The 22,011-nt window shown below is 37.1% G+C and overlaps 2 protein-coding genes across 2 annotated transcripts; both read left to right on the top strand.

The window, feature by feature from the left end:
* Positions 1–1,688: 1,688 nt before the first annotated feature.
* LOC308693803 (G-protein coupled receptor 35-like) lies at positions 1,689–5,972 on the top strand (the record flags this gene model as incomplete). Its single annotated transcript, XM_081370900.1, has 3 exons — positions 1,689–2,201; positions 5,059–5,106; positions 5,958–5,972. The coding sequence occupies 3 exons, from the start codon at positions 1,689–1,691 to the stop codon at positions 5,970–5,972; spliced, it is 576 nt and encodes a 191-aa protein (XP_081227026.1).
* An 8,075-nt stretch (positions 5,973–14,047) lies between these two features.
* LOC308693802 (chemokine XC receptor 1-like) lies at positions 14,048–14,890 on the top strand (the record flags this gene model as incomplete). The annotated part of the gene is made up of 1 exon (XM_081370899.1): positions 14,048–14,890. One exon carries the CDS (start codon positions 14,048–14,050, stop codon positions 14,888–14,890), a length of 843 nt encoding a protein of 280 aa, XP_081227025.1.
* Between the last annotated feature and the right edge of the window lie 7,121 nt (positions 14,891–22,011).

Genomic DNA, 22,011 nt, shown 5'->3' with positions numbered 1-22,011 from the left:
AACACCTGACCAGTGTCAAAGACTGAATCTTTGAACGTTCACTGATTGTATCTGCATACACATCAAAGATGGTTACTGAAGTTAGACAATTTTCTGCATGAATGTAAATAATGGTTGACATATTTCTTTTCTTCAAATGTTTAGTTAGTTATTTTGAACCCCAGTTTTTTTTTTATTTAAAGTGCCCCTATTATGCTATTTTAAAGACTTTGTTTTGGGTTCTCCTACAACAGGTTTACATGCATCAAAAGTCCAAAAACATTTTCTCACATTGAACATCACCACATTTTTCAATGATCCTCAAATGGACTGGGATGGGTTTCCCGAAAGCATCGTTAGCCAACTATGGTCGCAAGTTCCGTAGTTATCAGCATAGTTCAACGATTTGGTGTTTCCATCGAAACAGCATCGCAAACTTGTGTGGTTGGAACGACAGCTCTCGAGCTGTGGTTAGAAGCATAGTTTCTCGTTTACATGAGATGTAGACTGAATAAATCCTTATCTTTAGCAATATAAGCAAGCTGGAATTCAGTACAACCCGTGATATTTATTTAGAATACATTCAAATGTAATTTACGTCTTTTAGTTTGTCAAGAGATTTAAAGCACCGTTTTTGAAGAGTGCGCATGTGCGAACGTGCTCTATTCTACTATGTAAGAACGAGCCAAATACCAAATATTGAGTCTGGTAATAAAGCAAAATAACTAAGAAAATTTTGAAATGGTCTTCAGATGCCATGTCTGTAAATTATATGACAAAATCTAGCGTTAATTCGATCTCAAACAGATTAATTAAAATAAGTTATTAGTCCACCACGGACGAGACGTCATAAACCAATGTGGTTGAACGATACTTTGCGACATACGGTTTCGGGAAACAGTCGTGACTAGCTAGTTGATTTCTCCAACGATGCATCGTACTATGTTAGTTAAGCAGTGAGCTATATAGTTGTAAGGGAAACACACCCCTAGATGGATGAATCAGTCTCTCTAAATCCCGCCTTTTCGCAAGCTACTCTGCTCTGATTGGCCAGATGGCCTAGTCTGTTGTGATTGGTCTACCGCGTACAGCGCATCTGTCTCTATCTCCTGTCAGAAAAAAAACAAAAAAAAAACTTTTTTTATCTTAAGTTTATTCATATTATGTGACATGTAGCAGATGTCGTGCTCATATATTCTTGTGACAGCTGTGAAGTCAGTGTACAAAACACAGCACAGAGATTTATACACATCCACAGAGAAACTGGACAATCACTCTTCAGGTGATAAACTTCTGTTTTTGATTAAATTTCGTTCTTTTTTTTACCATCAACAATAATCAACCATGTAATTGTGTTTATCTGTCAAAGGGTTTTGGGGCAAGTGTAATTTTTTAGAGATATTGAATTAAAAGAGACTGTATATCATTTAATAATGAAGTGCTCTGGTTATTTGAATTTAAACAAATAATTTTTTGAATTCTAAACTGGATCGTTCAAACTGGATGCATTAAAAAATATTCAAATCTTACTTATTCTGGTTTAATTCACTGGTTCATTTACGCTTCTCTTTTCCAGTAAATCACAGTTGCAGGATATATTGCTGAAGACAAAAAGACAAGGAGATGAACAACTACACAGTGAACTTCACCACACCTGAAGCATGAACTCCACAACTGATTTTGAAAGTCTGGGAATTTGTGTGTTCAGCATGAATCTCCTGTTTGGTTTTCCTACTCACTCCTATATTATATGGCTCATCATCACAGGAACAGAAAGTGGAGTCGCATCAGAGTTCTTCAACCTCAATCTCTCTGTTTGTGAGCTTGGTGTCTGTCTGAGTTGTTTGTTTTATATAATGTCAGTTTGCTTTCAGAGAATCTCAGAATTACCACTCTTTTTACTAGGCCTATCCCTTACTGGCCGTCCTCTGTTTCAGTGTCTGATCTGTGTTGAGCGTTATCTGGCAGTGGTTCATCCTGTAACCTTTCTGAAGTACAAACCTCTCAGATATAGAGTGATCTGCTGCACAGCAGCCTGGATAACTATTCTTGGCTCCTGTTTCTGTTCCTTATTTATTAACTTGACAGAAAATGGACTAATACATACACATTTTTTCTCGCTGCAGTTCGTCCTCTTCCTCTGCATCCAGTTGTTTTGTCTTGTGGCTGTTCTCAGAGCGCTGAAGCAGTCAGGACCAGGAGAGAGAAGAAGAGAGAGAGAGGAGGAAAACCACATGAAGAGAAGAGCGTTTCAAATGTTATGCATTTTATTGCTGCTAAAAGAGCTAATCTAACAAACCTCAGATTAATCCCCCTTCGTCCATCCAGTAACGAAGTGTCCCCCAACCAGATAATCCTGGGCTCCCTGAGTATATTAGTACCAAATATAGCTTATGAACACAACCCCCATCATTTGAGTCTCCTTAAACTTTGATATTGTGCCAATTGCTGCATCTACTGCATCTTTTTACTAGATTTAACATTATGCCATAAACGTAACATATAATTACATTGTGATTCCTTTGTAAATGAGTTTCACAATGAAGAGTCTGTGTAAATGTACCTTTAATGTGGCTTCTGTGTCTTAGAGGTGTAAAGTGGTTCAGAACAGAGGTATGTTTCCCGTACAATGACGTAACTCGCTGTATCACTACCATAGTAGCCTACGATGCATCGTTGAAGAAATCACCTAGCCAGTCACAACTGTACTGTCGCAAGTACTGTCGACCGTACACGACCGTGCTGTCACTGTCGTAGTTTCCCGAAACCGTACTGTCGCAAATTGTTCAACCACGTTGGTAATGATGTCACGCAGGTGGTGGAGTAATAACTTTCTTTAATGAATCTGTTTGAGATCGAGTTAATGCTAGATGTTTTGCTATAAATTACGAACATGTCATCTGAGGACTATTTCTCATCTTTCTCAGTTATTTTGCTTTATTTCCAGATGAAATCATAGTCTCGTTCTCACTCTTCTAAAACGGTGCTTTAAATCTCTTGACAAACTAAAGACGTAATGACATTTGTATGTATTCTAAATACAGATTGTAATGAATGTCAACTTGCTTATTTTGCTCAAGACAAAGATTTATTAAGTCCAGATGTCATGCAAACAAGAAACTATTCGTGTAACCACAGGTCGAGAGCTGTCGTTCCAACCACACAACTTTGCGTTGCTGTTTGCGAATGTTCGTTAGAACAATGGTTTCGGGAAACACCGACTCGTTGAACTATGCTGATAACGACGGAACTTGCAACCATAGTTGGCTAACGATGCTTTTGGGAAATGCACCCTATAGGTTAATGCTTAGTGTTACAAAGTGATTTATTGTAGGCTACTTTTATAGATTGTTATAAAACACATCATGACCCAGTGTCGCCTTTTCCCTATTGATGGTTGCCACAGAGATTATAGCAATAATCTTGACTTCCTGTCAATACAAATGTCTAAAGTATTTATTCCCTCTCTAACTTTTAAATTCTCAGTCTAAGAATTTGCATTTGAGGTGTTGAATAAGTGGCACCTGTGTTGTTTAGTGTCAGATAAATGAATATGATTTGGGAGGACTGAACAAAAATTGTTCCAGTGATAATTTCCTTTTTACAGATTTGAGTGATTGATTTGAACATTTATACTAGCAAAATGTATACATTGAATGTGCGATAAGTCACTGCTTAAAAAGGTCTGCCAAAAGCTTGAAAATAAAATGCAATGTAAAACAATAATCCTGTTGCTGTCGGACATTAAGGAGCAATTGATAAATGTGTAAAATATTAAGTCAAGTCAGTGACATTTAGTGGAATTAAAACACAAGTCTGCAAAATAAAATTTGACAAAAAGTGTCTGCATTTGTGGTTGAAATTAAAATCAAAAAGACGATCAGACGGTCTTTTTTATTATAAATGTTATCTTTTGCATACTTGGTGTTTTATGTGACGTGCAGCAGAACTCATACACACATATGTGGCATCTGAAGTCAGTGTACAAAACACAGCACAGAGATTTATACACATCCAGAGAGACCGGACATTCACTCTTCAGGTGATAAACTCACATTTTTTTGTCAATAAATGTTTTTACAATTAATAAGCAGAAACATTCATACTGTGTTGATTCGGTTTTGTTGTAGGGCAAGTTTAATTTCATTCAGTATTTCACTGAAAATAATTAATTTATTTAAAATACATTCAAGTGAAACAAGAAAAGTAAATGGTAAGAATAGAAAGAGGTTAGTTTTTGTAGGCTATAAATAGCTACTGCCTTTGTATAACCATTTTTTTTTGCAGATTTAACAATGATGTGCTCTGGTTCTTTGAGTTTAAATTGGACATTTGTAGACTTACAGATTGGTAGTGAACTTAATTTACATTTCTCTCTTCCCATAAATCATAGTTACATTATTATGTTTTGTCGGCTGCTGAACAGAGGAAGACAAACACAGAGGAGATGAATAACTTTAGAGTGAACTTCACCACAACTGAAACATCTACAAACTGCACAACTCAGTCTTTTGAGTTAATGGACAGTCTGGACATCTGTGGATACACCATTGCTTTGTTGTTTGGTCTTCCAACACACTCCTGCACTGCCAGGTAACGCTCAACACAGATCAGACACTGAAACAGAGGACGGCCAGTGATGACAAATCCAAGTAAAAAGAATTCTAATGTTAAGAGACTAAAAAAACAAAATGACAGTGCTCTGATCAAACTAGCCAGACAGCAAGCTCACAAACAGAGAGATTGAGGTTGAAGAACGTTCTGTTCCACGTTCTGTTGCTGTGATGATGAGCCGTCCTCTGTTTCAGTGTCTGATCTGTGTTGAGCGTTACCTGGCAGTGGTTCATCCTGTAACCTTTCTGAAGTACAAACCTCTCAGATATAGAGTGATCTGCTGCACTGCGGCCTGGATAACTATTATTGGCTCCTGTTTTCTGTGCCTGTTATTTTCTGACAACATAGAACGTACATTGTTCTTGTCGGGGCAGTTCTTCATCTTCTTCTCCATCCAGTTTTTTTGTTGTGGCTGTTCTCAGAGCTCTGAAGCAGTCAGGACCAGGAGAGAGAAGGAGAGAGAAGGAAAACTGCATGAAGAGAAGAGCATTTAATCTCATTCTAATAACTACTGTGAGCATGACTATTATGCATGTCCCATATATAGTCATAGGAGTTGTTTACATTTTGAAAAAACAGATTATTAAGGCACTTTGGTCCATTGGTTTGATTTGTTATGTGCTGTCTGGTTTTGTTCAGCCTGTTCTTTATCTGCACCGGGCTGTAAAACTCCCTCTTTCTTCTTATTATAGAGTGTTTGATTCTACCAGAATGGGCAAGTTAAAGCAGCTTAATGATGCCTCCAAATATTTATTTAGCGGTGTCCAAGAATTAACACAGCTTTTTGTGTTTTAAATGTAACATGGTACTGTAAGTGTGTAATACATTGTGATTCCTCTGTAAACACTTTAGTCTCATATTAAGTTGTGTTTAAATATACAGTACATTTTTGTGGAACATAAGCTATGTAGGCTATCCAATATTTTCAACATGTTGATTATTTTTATTTTTATTCATGTTTTTTTTTTTTGTTTGTTTTTTTTAAACAGCAGTGGTGTTGGAGTAGGCAGGGATTGATTGGGGATGGTATAAAAATGATGTCCATGTTTTAGTGTTACAAACTAGACTAAACTCTTACAAATTCAGAACATCTTCAAATTCTGTTAAACGAAAGTTAGAGACACAAAGTTGTAGACATTAAAGGAAACAATTCTAATCGTGTGTATCTAACTTTTAAGTCAGCGAAAGGACATTAAAATCAGGACAAACACACACACACACACACACACATATATATATATATATATATATATATATATTTTTTTTTTTTTTTTTTTTTTTATTTTTTTTTTTTTTTATAGGACCTACCATCGCTGTCCGTCCTCTGTTTCAGTGTCTGATCTGTGTTGAGCGTTACCTGGCAGTGGTTCCTCCTGTAACCTTTCTGAAGTACAAACCTCAGAGTGATCTGCTGCACTGCTATAGACCTTATGTGCCAGAGAAACGAGGGTGCCGCCATCTTTAGAATATTGTCTTTGAACTTCCGTTTTTGCGGTCACTCTGTATATTTCTATGGCATTGCTGTCCAGGAGTAATTAGCTTTTGAAGTGGATTTACTTAATGTAAATTAACCAAAGTTATCATGAGGATTGTCATGTTTAAAGCAGATGTCTTAACAAATGTCAGTAGACCGGGAAGATTTTAAAACGAGCCGTTTATTCATAAATACGCAAGATCGCTGTGAAAATATAGACCGGAAGTCAAAAAGACAACGAGCGCAGCGCTGAAAAGGGGCGGGGCTACATAAGGTCTATATGGATCTTCTTGACTCGTGTTTGGTCAGCATTATAATTTTACACTTCAGTTTCACATTAAAGGTCCCATTCTTCGTGATTCCATGTTTCAAACTTTAGTTAGTGTGTAATGTTGTTGTTAGAGTATAAATAATATCTGTAAAATGATAAAGCTCAAAGTTCAATGCCAAGCGAGATATTTTATTTAACATAAGTCGACTACATCGAACGCTCAGTTTGGACTACATCCCTCTACTTCCTTCTTTAATGACGTCACTAAAACCGTTTTTTCACTAACCTCTGCCCACAGGAATACAGGCGTATTGATTGCGAACGACAGACGTGGTTGATGTTTATCTATAATTGGATACCGCAAAAGTTTAATTCGAAGTTGTTAGTTTGCTCTGTCCATTTCACCACGGACTGTTTTTCTAACCTGGATAATATCAAGCAGGCTTCTCTCAGCGTTTCATACTGACGAAGGGGACAATTTCAACTATATTCCAGCAAGCGGTAAGTAGTGATTTACTATGGAAGTAGCGATTAACTTCACATCGTTTCTCTTAGTAGGATGAAAATAATCTTACTTAAACTGTGATTAATATACAGAAAGCGATGAAAGAACAATCCCTTTCCAATCGCCCAAGCTGTCAATCACACAGCGCGAGTTTATCTGGACACTTGCCAAAACTCGTTATGAAATCAATGACGCTGTTACACTGCACAACGAAGCTCTTACTGTATTTATATACATCATGTTTGCATTGGTAAAATCATTAGTGAGTGCAGAAACTACGTTGCAATGATAAGATCTTTTTTCACGCGATCAACAGGCTTTCATCTGCTCAATGCTCATCACTGCAACCTTTTATGTGATGAGAATAGATCTAAATACTTAAAAAACTTCTCACGATTCGTTAATCCAGATAGCTGTAATAGTAAAAATGTATGATAGCTGTAATAGTAAAAGTTTTCGAGAGAGTTCCACATGTAATGCTAAATATTTCATATGCAAGCATGTCAGCCAATCACAGCAGTGGGCGTTTACACTGAAGTCTCTCAGCAGACACGCCCCTTAAAACAGAGCGTTCAAAACAGAGGCTAAAATCAGGCTAGGAAATATGCCTTTTATTTCTAAATTCTAACAACTTTTGATCTAAAAAACATACTAACATTATAAAACATTCTACAATAATAAAATAATCCATGCAATGGGACCTTTAAAAGCTCTGTCTAAATGTATGTACCTGTATATACTGTAACAAATCCACTGACAGGTAGTTTACCTTTATGAGAATTTACATGAATGTATACTGATAAAATTAGGAACATTTTTACATTAAGCTTTCAGGTTAATATGTATGATTGTATTATGGTTATAATTTAAAAGTATGGCCATTTTATCACATATTTAAGAAGTAAATAAATAGCATGACTAAACTCTATGCAAAAGTGAAGATGTTCAGGGCAATGTGAAAAATATAAATAATACATTATATTATTATGACCGCCGCTAGCGTAGCTAGCGAAAGCGGTCATATAGGGATTGTCAAAGTTTGTTTTTGTTTTTTTTCCCGTCACCTTACTGAATTTTTCGTCAGCGATACCAGGGACACCGAAGCACCGGGGAACATGAAATTTGGTGGGCATGTAGCCCCACTAGACTTCTAAGGAAAAATTTCGTTTGGTCCCCGGGGGCCACTCACCCCCCCCCCCCGCGCTGGGGCCCCCGTAACTTATTCGTCAACGATACCAGGGACACCGAAACACCGGGGAACATGAAATTTGGAGGGCATGTAGCCCCACTAGACTTGTACGGAAAAATTTCCTTTGGTCCTCGGGGGCCACTCCCCCCCCCCGCGCTGGCCCCCCCCTAAACCCCCAAAAAATGCAGTTTTTCCTAAATAACTACCTGAACCGTGGCACCGAGGATGAAGAATTTTTTATGGTATGTTGGTCTACTAGACTTTTACGGAAAAATTTCGTTTGGTCCCCGGGGGCCACTCCCCCCCCCCGCGCTGGGGCCCCCGTGAATTTTTCGTCAACGATACCAGGGACACCGAAACACCGTGGAAAATGAAATTTGGTGGGCATGTAGCCCCACTAGACTTATGCGGAAAAATTTCGCTTGGTCCCCGGGGGCCACTCCCCCCCCGCGCTGGCCCCCCCAAACCCAAAAAAATGCAGTTTTTCCTAAATAACTACCTGAAACGTGGCACCGAGGATGAAGAAATTTTTATGGTATGTTGGTCTACTAGACTTTTACGGAAAAATTTCGTTTGGTCCCCGGGGGCCACTTCCCCCCCCCGCGCTGGGGGCCCGGTAAATTTTTCGTCAACGATACCAGGGACACCGAAGCACCGGGGAACATGAAATTTGGTGGGCATGTAGCCCCACTAGACTTCTAAAGAAAAACTTCGTTTGGTCCCCGGGGGCCACTCCCCCCCCCGCGCTGGGCCCCCCCAAACCCAAAAAAATGCAGTTTTTCCTGAATAACTACCTGAACCGTGGCACCGAGGATGAAGACATTTTTATGGTATGTTGGTCTACTAGACTTTTACGGAAAAATTTTGTTTGGTCCCCGGGGGCCACTCCCCCCCCCGCAACGATACCAGGGACACCGAAACACCGGGGAACATGAAATTTGGTGGGCATGTAGCCCCACTAGACTTATGCGGAAAAATTTCGTTTGGTCCCCGGGGGCCACTCCCCCCCGCGCTGGGCCCCCCCAAACCCCAAAAAATGCAGTTTTTCCTAAATAACTACCTGAACCGTGGCACCGAGGATGAAGAATTTTTTATGGTATGTTGGTCTACTAGACTTTTACAGAAAAATTTAGTTTGGTCCCCGGGGGCCACTTTCATGTGTATGATTAACTTGACATCATCTGGGGGTATGCTAAGTTTTGTAGAATTTCATACATGGGGGGGTATAAAATAAATTAATTTATGTGCACATTTAGTGACTGTACACTCATCGGCCTGTAGATGGTGGTGTTGAGCGAAGGGTTAGTGGTTTAGGATGATACTGTCACACACACACATGCATGAATACAAACAAACGCAAGCATGCACACACACTGACATCCACACGCACAGACACACACACATACAAATCCACATGCACAGACACACACACACAAACAAACACACGCGCACACACATGTACGCACGCATACATACACGCACACACACACACACACACACACACACACACACACAGACACACACTATGAATACATATCATCAGCGTTATGGACATAACATGAAATACACACACTTTACAAGTGTCCTACAAACTCTGTGAATTATTAAACAAACTGCCGATGTAGCATGAAAAAGACTTGCTTGAACCTATTTTTTACAGTCTATGGCTTGAACACAATAAGTGTGTTTTTGAAACTCATTTTTGTAATACATTATGTAGGGAAAACCACTGTTATGGATGTGACGTTTTCACATTATGGATGTTAAGTGTCTAAACTAATGACTTTTGATATAAAACTTAAATAGTAATGGCAAATAATTACAAAACTCTAAATTATCCATGATCCACAGGAATACTCCAGACAGTCTTTTAAAATATACAACTTATATACATAAACACGCAATACAGCCAAATTGCTCCACGTCATTTATTTTTGTGGAAAGCCAGTGCAGGCCTGAGCGGCGGTCATATTTTGTACCGCCATGCGGTACATCTAGTTTAAATAGGGCCTAAACATATAAGAACACAACATCTCAAATACATACTAAAAATGTAAACATAAGCTCTCTGTTAATGTGCATATTAATCGCGCATACATTTATTCTGTGGGACTTTTTGTGTCTGTATGTCAGCAGCGTTTGAAATCGCTGCCCGTAATTATTCTTGAGAAAACTATACGTTTTGTCCATTTGAAAAAGCTGTCAGTCAAATGCGCATTAAAACACAGAAGCATCTCAAATAGTCATATATTATTTTCTTCTTGAACTATTTTTATTTCTGATGAACTTGAGCATTTTTAGCATGTTGAATTTGTTGATGTAAGATTACGAGGGGACACAGATTCAACTAAAATAATGATGTGCAAGGATAGATCATCTGTAGCATTCCATAAAAAATAGGAATTGTTCATTTTAATTTCATGGTGACTTCAATGTTGTTTTTGGTTGCCACTGTCATTGTGGTTTGTGCATTAAAAGATGAAATATGCTCGTCCATATCAAACTATTTAACATGTTCAAGGGCATGAGTAATAAAATATGTCTTTACTGTTTTTAATAAACCCTTTGAATATTTTTTTTTTTTCTCAGTAAGTATGGTTTACCAGGTAACATCTATATTGTGTGTGGGACGGGCAGGTTTTGTCATGACCCAGTGTCACCTTTCCCTTATGCAGGCTTTCCATTGAGAATGTTGCATTAAACTTGACATCCTATCATAACACAGATGATTAAAGAGTTTGTTTCTCTCCTTTTCAAATGCTTGGTATAAAAATGTGCATATTTGGTGTTGATTGAGTGGCAGGTGTGCTGGCCAGTGTCAGAAATATGGATAATTATGACCGCCGCTAGCGTAGCTAGCGAAAGCGGTCATATAGGGATTGTCAAAGTTTTTTTTTTTTTTTTTTTTTTTTGTCACCTTACTGAATTTTTCGTCAACGATACCAGGGACACCGAAGCACCGGGGAACATGAAATTTGGTGGGCATGTAGCCCCACTAGACTTCTAAGGAAAAATTTCGTTTGGTCCCCGGGGGCCACTGCCCCCCCGCGCTGGGCCCCCCCAAACCCCAAAAAATGCAGTTTTTCCTAAATAACTACCTGAACCGTGGCACCGTGGATGAAGACATGTTTATGGTATGTTGGTCTACTAGACTTTTACGGAAAAATTTTGTTTGGTCCCCGGGGGCCACTCCCCCCCCCCCCCCCGCGCTGGGGCCCCCGTAAATTTTTCGTCAACGATACCAGGGACACCGAAGCACCGGGGAACATGAAATTTGGTGGGCATGTAGCCCCACTAGACTTGTAAGGAAAAATTTCGTTTGGTCCCCGGGGGCCACTCCCCCCCCGCGCTGGGCCCCCCCAAACCCAAAAAAATGCAGTTTTTCCTAAATAACTACCTGAACCGTGGCACCGAGGATGAAGAAATTTTTATGGTATGTTGGTCTACTAGACTTTTACGGAAAAATTTCATTTGGTCCCCGGGGGCCACTTCCCCCCCCGCGCTGGGGCCCCCGTAAATTTTTCGTCAACAATACCAGGGACACCGAAGCACCGGGGAACATGAAATTTGGTGGGCATTTAGCCCCACTACACTTCTACGGAAAAATTTTGTTTGGTCCCCGGGGGCCACTCCCCCCCGCGCTGGGCCCCCCCAAACCCTAAAAATGCAGTTTTTCCTAAATAACTACCTGAACCGTGGCACCGAGGATGAAGAAATTTTTATGGTATGTTGGTCTACTAGACTTTTACGGAAAAATTTTGTTTGGTCCCCGGGGGCCACTTCCCCCCCTGCGCTGGGGCCCCCGTAAATTTTTCGTCAACGATACCAGGGACACCGAAACACCGGGGAACATGAAATTTGGTGGGCATGTAGCCCCACTAGACTTCTACGGAAAAATTTCGTTTGGTCCCCGGGGGCCACCCCCCCCCCCGTGCTGGGCCCCCCCAAACGCAAAAAAATGCAGTTTTTCCTAAATAACTACCTGAACCGTGGCACCGAGGATGAAGAAATTTTTATGGTATGTTGCTCTTAAGGGCCCACATCAACCTAGCCCATAATCACTCATTTGTGATTTGCGCCCCTCCCAAAAAAAAATGAAAATGCAATATTATTCTGCTTTAATCGCCCCTATCTTCAGTGGAGATGTTCAGAAATGCACCATATTTCATGTGTATGATTAACTTGACATCCTCTGGGGGTATCCTCTGCTAAGTTTCGTAGAATTTCATCCATGGGGGGGTATAAAATAAATTCATTTATGTGCACATTTAGTGACTGTACACTCATCGGCCTGTAGATGGTGCTGTTGAGCGAAGGGTTGCTGGTTTAGGATGATACTGTCACACACACACACATGCAGGAATACAAACAAACGCAAGCATGCACACACACTGACATCCACACGCACAGACACACACCCATACACACACATACAAATCCACATGCACAGACACACACACACAAACACACACGCGCACACATGTACGCACACATACATACACGCACAGACACACACACACACACACACACACACACACACACACACACACACACACACACACACACACAGACAGACAGACATGCACATACTACTACTTTTTTTAGGTATATACATAAACACGCAATACAGCCAAATTACTCCACGTCATTTATTTTTGTGGAAAGCCAGTGCAGGCCTGAGCGGCGGTCATATTTTGTACCGCGATGCGGTACATCTAGTTTCTTTAAAGATTTAAGGACTATTTGATTTTATACTGTATATAAAAATCACATTAATTTAGCTGGTGTGAGTCTCAGTTTTTCTGTGAAGGTCAGCTTGTAAAATGTGGCTTGGTGCACAATTTTAAAGTCAAATCAACTCGGTAAAGTTAAACAAAATAATATACACACAAGACAGTAAATTAAATTTGAGACAAAAGTTGTCAACCAAACACAATTTAGTGTTCTTCCTTCAAAAAAAAAAAAAAAACTTCAAAAAATCACTGAGCTTCAACTTTCCTGGGAACTCAGAAGGCTTTGGATTCAGTGCTAGAATGGGGACAGGAATTTACATTTTAAAAAGTTAAAGTTATTGATGAGGCCACCATACTTACTTTTACTTCATTAGTTCTTTGCCATTGCATTGTTTCCTGCCTATGGCTCCAACACCTACTTATTCAATTTGGGACACAGGGAACAAGTTATGTCCAGGAGTAAAAAAAACATGAACTTTCTTTTATTTCTCATGCTCTTCAATTGTTTTATAAATGAATTGATTGTGTGATGTCTGATGCATTTTAGGTTGTTTCTAATAGGAAATGTAACTGTTGGTGCTGTAATGTCCCACAAAGATTAATTAAGTAAATCTTCTTTAAGTCCAAGTGCATTTAAATTTTTTGAGTATGTGTTATATTTGATGCATTTCAGGGTGTGCTGCCAAAAGGGAAAGGAAATGTTATCCTTTTTTGTGCTGCAATATCCTGCCTTGATAAACTTAAAATAAAACTGAGAACTAGAAAAAAAGAAAAGAAAAAAAAAACTTCTGTTGATTTATGTTTGTAAGTAAATGTCAATAAAATATTGCAAGCTTTCGATTTATTTTCTGTTTAAATGTTTACTCAGACAGTTTTTTTTTTTCTCTCTCTCAATCATTTTATAATTTCAATATATTTGCATACCTGGTGTTTCATGTGACGTGTAGCAGATGTCCTGCTCATATATTCTTGTGACAGCTGTGAAGTCAGTGAACAAAACACAGCACAGAGATTTATACACATCCACAGAGAAACTGGACATTCACTCTTCAGGTGATAAACTCAATTTTTTAATCAGTTTCTTGGTTTAAGCCATAAGGTTTTTTTTTTTTTTTTTTGCTGTTTTTCATTATTGTCAAAGGGCATGTTTTATTTAGCAGTTTTAGCTCTGTTTAAATTGGAAACTTTCTTTAAATACATATTGGTTCATTTATACTTCTCCTTTTTCCTCTTTTTCATATGTTCTGTGGGTTACTGAACTGAAAAGACAAACACAGAGGAAATGAATAACTCTACAATGAACTTCACCACAACTGAAGCATCAAACTGCACAATGCTTTCAATTGGGCTAATGTACTGTCTGGAAATCTGTGTGTACAGCATCAATGTCTTATTTTGTCTTCCTACATACTCTTATATTATATGGCTCATCACCACAGGAAGAGGAAGTGGAGTTGCATCAGAGTTCTTCATCCTCAATCTCTCTGTTTGTGAGCTTGGTATCTGTCTGAATGGTGTGGTCTTTGTATTGTCAGTGTGGTTTACAACTCTTTCAAGTTTTGAACTATTTTTACTAGGCCTATCCCTTACTGGCCGTCCTCTGTTTCAGTGTCTGATCTGTGTTGAGCGTTACCTGGCAGTGGTTCATCCTGTAACCTTTCTGAAGTACAAACCTCTCAGATATAGAGTGATCTGCTGCACTGCAGCCTGGATAACTATTCTTGACTCCTGCTTCTGCTCCTTATTTATTGACCAAAAAGAAAATGGACTATTACATACATATTTTATCTCGCTGCAGTTCCTCCTCTTCCTCTGCATCCAGTTGTTTTGTCTTGTGGCTGTTCTCAGAGCGCTGAAGCAGTCAGGACCAGGAGAGAGAAGAAGAGAGAGAGAGGAGGAAAACCACATGAAGAGAAGAGCATTTCAAATCATTCTAATAACTACTGTGAGCATGACTATCATGTATGTCCCATTTGCAACAACAGGATTCATTATCATTCTAACAAACCACAATATTCATGAACTTTGGAACACAGGTTTGATCTGTTATATGCTGGGTGGTTTTGTTCAGCCTGCTCTTTATCTGCACCGCACTGGGAAACTCTCCTGCTCTTGTGCACCATGAAATGGTGATATATAATTTAGTTGTTATTTAATCATTTTAAATAATTAATAAATTAATTGGCTGTTAAATTAAATCATTTTATGCTAAATGTAGTTATTTTTTATTTGATTATACTGGAAAATTATAAATTCAGTTTTTGGAGCTGATATATTGCTTTTCCTTTTCCTTTGTAGCCTTAAAGGGCCACAATTGCACACTGACTTATAGTTATAGCTTCATGTGGTGGTTTTGGTTATGTTATATGTTACATCTCATTTAAAAAGTTGTAGGTATTTGCATGTAAAATATAGTTAGAGCACACATTCTCGTGCGTTTGCACTGAATGATAACATGCTATTGACACCATGCATCTAAAATGCATTTTGCGTATAAACGCTAAGTACGGTTATCTGCAAATACAGTTTTTTACGATTGCTATGACAGATTTTTCAATACATTTAACAATTTTCCAAAACTCTTAACACAGTTACTACATCCGTCTGTGTAAGATATACTATTAACACATTTCTTATTGCTTTAACACAAAATGCATACAGTTAACACAAATTTAAAATGCTTGAACTTCTTTTGCACACAAGCTCAAACAAGACCAAAACAATGGATTTTTACTGCCAAATTTACCAATGCTTTAACCCTGTATGTCAGAACAGATAACACCATGTTCTAAACCTAACCTTACAGGCTAAATTCAAGGTAAACAGCTGCTTATATTGTGAACTGAAACACAAATATATCCCCTGTATTTTATTCTATTCTTACTGAGAAACAGCTGATTGAATTATGCAAATAATTAGAAGATGACTCTTTTTTTTTTTATTCTGGTGCTTTTTCTGTTCGTATATTTTGTATTTTCACATTATTCCATTGCTAGTGAGAAACAGCTGATTGAAGTTATGCAAATATGGGACAATGTGGCATTCCACCATTCCCGTCTAGTCACGGGATTAGACCTTCCTTAACATAATGCCGAAAACCTGAAGTCTCTATGTGGTCTGGTTGAGGAGTAGATAGAAGTGCAAGATTGGTGCGCACAGACAGAACAGAAATCATGAGTTAACAATCGCAATTTGTCCGGTGGAAAATTGCGCTAAAAAACAACAACAAAATGCATGCATTTACATTACAAACAAAACAAAAATGTAGAGAGACTTAAAAAAAAAACTGCAGTGCAAAACACAATCTATGATCAATACAATATACTGTCTGTTGTATAAGGGCAGACCTGACACATATAAAATAATGCAGTTTCTGTAATTTCAGCTGATGATAGTGTTGTTTTGTCATTGTGTTATGATTGACTAAATGTTCCTGTTGGAAGAGAACATGTGTTAGTGTTTTGAATAATTATTTGATTTTGAAACATGTTTGCAGTGTTTTGGTAGACATAGTGTATTGTGTTAGTGTATTATTGTATTTTGAAAATTAGTTTTGGAGTTTAGTTTACAATGTGTGATTTTGAGCATGAAATTAACCGTTTTGCCAATTGTGTGTTTTAGGTGTGTTGGTGCGTTAAGAGTTTAGGAAACTTGTTAAATGTATTGAAAAAAACTGTAATATGCTGATTTTATTACATGTAATCAGTTATATTAGGGTGATTCTCCAACTACAGGCACTTTTGTTGTCCCTGGCCTTTTTTTGTAAATAAATAAACAAACAAGTGCACAAATAAACTGTCATTATGAAGTTCATGCTCCAACATCCTAGTAACCACCAAATCTTGCCCCTTTTTTCTTTTAAAAATGCTTTTGCATGGCTGTTTATTAGCAGATTTTGCAGTTTTATGCTTGTCCCCAACCCAGACTGGCCCTCTTTGAATGTTAGAAAATTATATTAAAGGATCGATTTAAAAATATTTTTTAACATGTTTGTGTTAAGGACAAATAAAATAATGTCATACCATCGAAATTCCATATGTATGTCATAATTTTAAACTATTTTTGGAATGAAATACGTCTGTCCCCAAGTTTTCCGTCATTTCCACCTCCCTCAACAAAATCCACTTTAATAGACCCACCTTAAATATTTTATTTACTTGGTAATCATGGAAATAACTGTGAAAAGGATGTATTAGTTGAAGATGAAACTTCAGGCACATGTGCTCTTCAGCACAAGAAAATAAATCAAGGTAAGTCAAGCTTTTATACTGAATATTTTTATTCAGCGTCATTTCCACCTTGTCTGTAGTTCGGGTGAATTATGTACAACAAATATGAAAATAATGTATTTATGTTTATTACGAGTAAACAACATAATAAGTGGCTAAGCCTGACATGAGGGTGTGCTAATATTGCAGAAAAACTGCTAAAATGTCATTTCCACCTCCGTCATTTCCACCTCTGAGAAATTTGAGGCGTAGATTTGGACATGATATATGCTGTTTTTGTGCGTTATTGACATGTTCTCATGACATATTTGTGCTTTTGGACTGAAAACTTTATATATCACCATTCCAGTACACTCTAAATGTATTTTTATTTATCTATATTTATATGAATGTTTATATAATTTGCATATCATTTGTAATCATTATTTTTAAAACTATTAGGTATACTGTTCAACTCATATATGTTAAATAATAAAATATATGGTTAAAAATATTTTACACTGGCAATTTAAGTAAAAATAAACAGAAACAATCTTTCCACTATAAACCGTCATTTCCACCACTTTCCACCACTACAGTTTTTAAGAAAAAAAATAAGAATAACCAATGATGAGGATCTAAATGTATTTTAAAATAAGTAGTAATAGTTCATTACTCACAATATATGTGTGAGTGACTTATAATAAACATAGACCTGAGCAAAAATGAGATGCTGTAGGCAAAAATCCCAACTCGTGGCAACTCGTGGCATTTTAGCAACTTTAAATGAAAATGCATTAAGTTCATGAAGTATTAAGATTTATTTTGTTACATGATTAGGTAGCCCACTGATGTTGTTGACAGATGCATAATCTTATATAACAGTTTTACAATATTAAATTGTAATAAAATACATAAATTGAAAAGTGGTGGAAATGACATGGCTCTTCAGAAAAACTGTTAAAAATAATAATAATCCATGGAATTCTAAAACTGCCCACTGTTATATTGTGTTAGAAGACAAAAGAATGAAGCAAGGAAGATTGTTTTAAGAGTGTTTTAAGAGAGTGAATTTTACATAAACTCACAGTGCCAAAAGTGCTTCTAGTTGGAGAATCACCCATTAATGAAATACGCCATAACATTTGTTTAACAATTTTAAGCTTTTGCAATTAGTCTATTTACCCAGGGGGCAAAACACCTGTTTTTTAGGAAATCAGACATGGGCTGCTGTAAAAGGTTGTCATATAAAAATGAAATCTATGATGTCTGAGGATCACAACCTGGGTGGCCAACCCGGTCAACAAGCTGCTGGAAACTTGTAATTAGGGTCAAAACAATGTTACCTCAAATTCGGCTTTAACTCCCAGAATCACCCAAACATGCTAAAACGGTTTAATTATATTCATGAATCGTGAGCCATATCTTCCTGATACTTTATGCTAGAAACAAACTGAGCACACCTTTAGAAAGAGTGGAAGATAAGCTTTCATCTGATGCCTTGATTGTACATGTAATTAGAATGTAAGAGTTAACAATGCCTCTTAGTTCATAGGTGGGCAAAAAAAAGAGAAAAAAATATTGAACATTCCATTTGTAATCGGTAGCATTCTTTTCCCTTTGTTGTTGTTACAATAAACAAATTACCATGTAAAGTTAACTTTTACTGGATGAAATCATATTTTGATTTTTTTTTACTAACCAGACAGTCCTCATGGCCCATAACACATTTAGAGGGAATTCAATGTCAAGCCTATAATAGCCTGTCAATTCAAACAAGATCCAAGAAAGAAGTTTACCAATAACTGTGTTAATTGTATACTGCTCTGTTTCTGTATGTACAGTATATCGTTTGCATATTTATGCAATATCAATTATTTGTATTGCAATGTCTATTTCTAATATTCTTTCACAAGTGGGATAGCTTTATTTATTCTATTGAAATAAAAAAAAGGGATTTGAGGATTTTGGGTTAGGCTGGTTACTGTTCAATCCAGGTGTTTGGAGTGTGAGACAAAGGTATGCTGAAAGACTAAAACACACAGGAGTCATGTGTGGAGTAGGTTTAAAAGTATTTACTGATTAAAACTGTTACATTAAGTAGCAATTTGTACCAAAAAAAAAAAAAAAAAAAACGAAACAGACAAACAGATTACAATTCAGGGTGATAGCTAATTTCTGTAATAATGTTTATACAATTTGTTTAGCTGTTTCGGAATCACTGCTGCTGTCGCTGCTCTAGTGTTTCAGCATGCTGTATCACACTACACCCCTGGCAGCGGCATCCTATGTAGCAGGAGCAGTTCTTCTGACAACCTTTAACCAGAGATGGGCACAAATACATCAAAAAGTATTTAATTAAAATACAAGTAATTTGTAATTTGAAAATACAAAAATATATTTTTTACAGTCTTCTGTAGTGTAAGTGTGGCGTTAGGTACATGTAAGAGTCTAGAATATTGCAATATTATTGTTTAGTGCAGAAGATGCGCTTTTAACGTACATGTTGCCACATACTGTCATAATAAAAGATAATTACGCATATAACACTATATTTGTATTATTTAGACAAAAATTAGTTAACGCTGCTGTGAGCGTGTTTCTAATAGCGCGGCTGTGACAAAGTTGACAACTTTCTTTCTTCCGACTGCCATTATCTATTTTTTTACTCTTTTTGAAAGTTGTGAAAACACTGTTGTGGCGTTTTTCTTTTGCTATTTGAGCAAATTGGAACACAAAAATATATATTTAATGTAGTCTTTCATTCACTGCTATAGAAGTTAACCCAACTATGATGCCTTACACTTCTGAGAAACCCAGAAATGTGAACAGGGTCAATAGGATGTGTCACATCACGTGATTTACTTGCCAAAAACTGTGATAGGCAATTTGGTAGTCCTATTTGTATTTTATGTCTATGGTCCTAGGGATAGTTCACCCAAAAAGGAAAATTAGCCCATGATTTACTTACCTGACGTCATCCTAGGTGTATATTACTTTCTTCTTTGAGAAGAATACAATCAGAGTTATATTAAAAAGTGTCCTGGCTCTTCCAAGCTTTATAATGACAGTCAATGGGTATATTTTTCATCAAAGTGCATCTGTCCATCATATGTGCATCTGTCCATCATAAAAGCGTATATATCCATCATAAAAGTGCATCTATCCATCATAAAAGTGCATCTATCCATCATAAAAGTGCATCTGTCCATCATAAAAGTGCATCTATCCATCATAAAAGTGCATGTGTCCATCATAAAAGTACGTCTATCCATCATTAAAGTGCATCTATCCATCATAAAAGTGCATCTGTCCATCATAAAAGTGCATCTATCCATCATAAAAGAGCATCTGTCCATTATAAAAGTGCATCTATCCATCATAAAAGTGCATGTGTCCATCATAAAAGTGCGTCTATCCATCATTAAAATGCATCTATCCATCATAAAAGTGCATCTGTCCATCATAAAAGTGCATCTATTCATCATAAAAGTACATCTATCCATCATAAAAGTGCATCTATCCATCATAAAAGTGCATCTGTCCATCATAAAAGAGCATCTGTCCATCATAAAAGTGTCTATCTATCATAAAAGTGTGTCTATCCATCATAGATGTACTTTTATGATGGACAGATGCACTTTTATGATGGATAGATGCACTTTTATGATGGACAGATGCACTTTTATGATGGATAGATGCACTTTTATGATGGATAGATGTACTTTTATGATGAATAGATGCACTTTTATGATGGATAGATGTACTTTTATGATGGATAGATGCACTTTTATGATGGATAGATGTACTTTTATGATGGATAGATGCACTTTTATGATGGATAGACGCACTTTTATGATTGGCACATGCACTTTTATGATGGATAGATGCACTTTTATGATGGATAGATGCACTTTTGTGATGGATAGATGCACTTTTATGATGGATAGATGCACTTTTGTGATGGATAGATGTACTTTTATGATGGACAGATGCACTTTAATGATGGACAGATGCACTTTTATGATGGATAGATGCACTTTTGTGATGGATAGATGCACTTTTATGATGGATAGATGCACTTTTGTGATGGATAGATGTACTTTTATGATGGATAGATGCACTTTTATGATGGATAGATATGCTTTTATGATGGATAGATATGCTTTTATGATGGACAGATGCACTTTTGTGATGGATAGATGTACTTTTATGATGGATAGATGCACTTTTATGATGGATAGATATGCTTTTATGATGGACAGATGCACTTTTATGATGGACAGATGCACTTTTATGATGGATGGATGCACTTTTATGATGGATAGATGCACTTTTATGATGGATAGATGCACTTTTATGATTGACACATGCACTTTTATGATGGATAGATATGCTTTTATGATGGACAGATGCACTTTTATGATGGATAGATGCACTTTTATGATGGATAGATGTACTTTTATGATGGATATATACGCTTTTATGATGGACAGATGCACATATGATGGACAGATGCACTTTGATGAAAAATATACCCATTGACTGTCATTATAAAGCTTGGAAGAGCCAGGACACTTTTTAATATAACTCTGATTGTATTCTTCTCAAAGAAGAAAGTAATATACACCTAGGATGACGTCAGGTAAGTAAATCATGGGCTAATTTTCCTTTTTGGGTGAACTATCCCTAGGACCATAGACATAAAATACAAATAGGACTACCAAATTGCCTATCACAGTTTTTGGCAAGTAAATCACATGATGTGACACATCCTATTGACCCTGTTCACATTTCTGGGTTTCTCAGAAGTGTAAGGCATCATAGTTGGGTTAACTTCTATAGCAGTGAATGAAAGACTACATTAAATATATATTTTTGTGTTCCAATTTGCTCAAATAGCAAAAGAAAAACGCCACAACAGTGTTTTCACAACTTTCAAAAAGAGTAAAAAAATAGATAATGGCAGTCGGAAGAAAGAAAGTTGTCAACTTTGTCACAGCCGCGCTATTAGAAACACGCTCACAGCAGCGTTAAC

This window comes from Scardinius erythrophthalmus (genome assembly GCF_964197995.2).
Source record: "Scardinius erythrophthalmus genome assembly, chromosome: 7".
Classification (NCBI taxonomy): Eukaryota; Metazoa; Chordata; class Actinopteri; order Cypriniformes; family Leuciscidae; genus Scardinius; species Scardinius erythrophthalmus.
The sequence above is the reverse complement of the archived record's forward strand: the minus strand, read 5'-3'. Positions and strand labels throughout refer to the sequence as shown.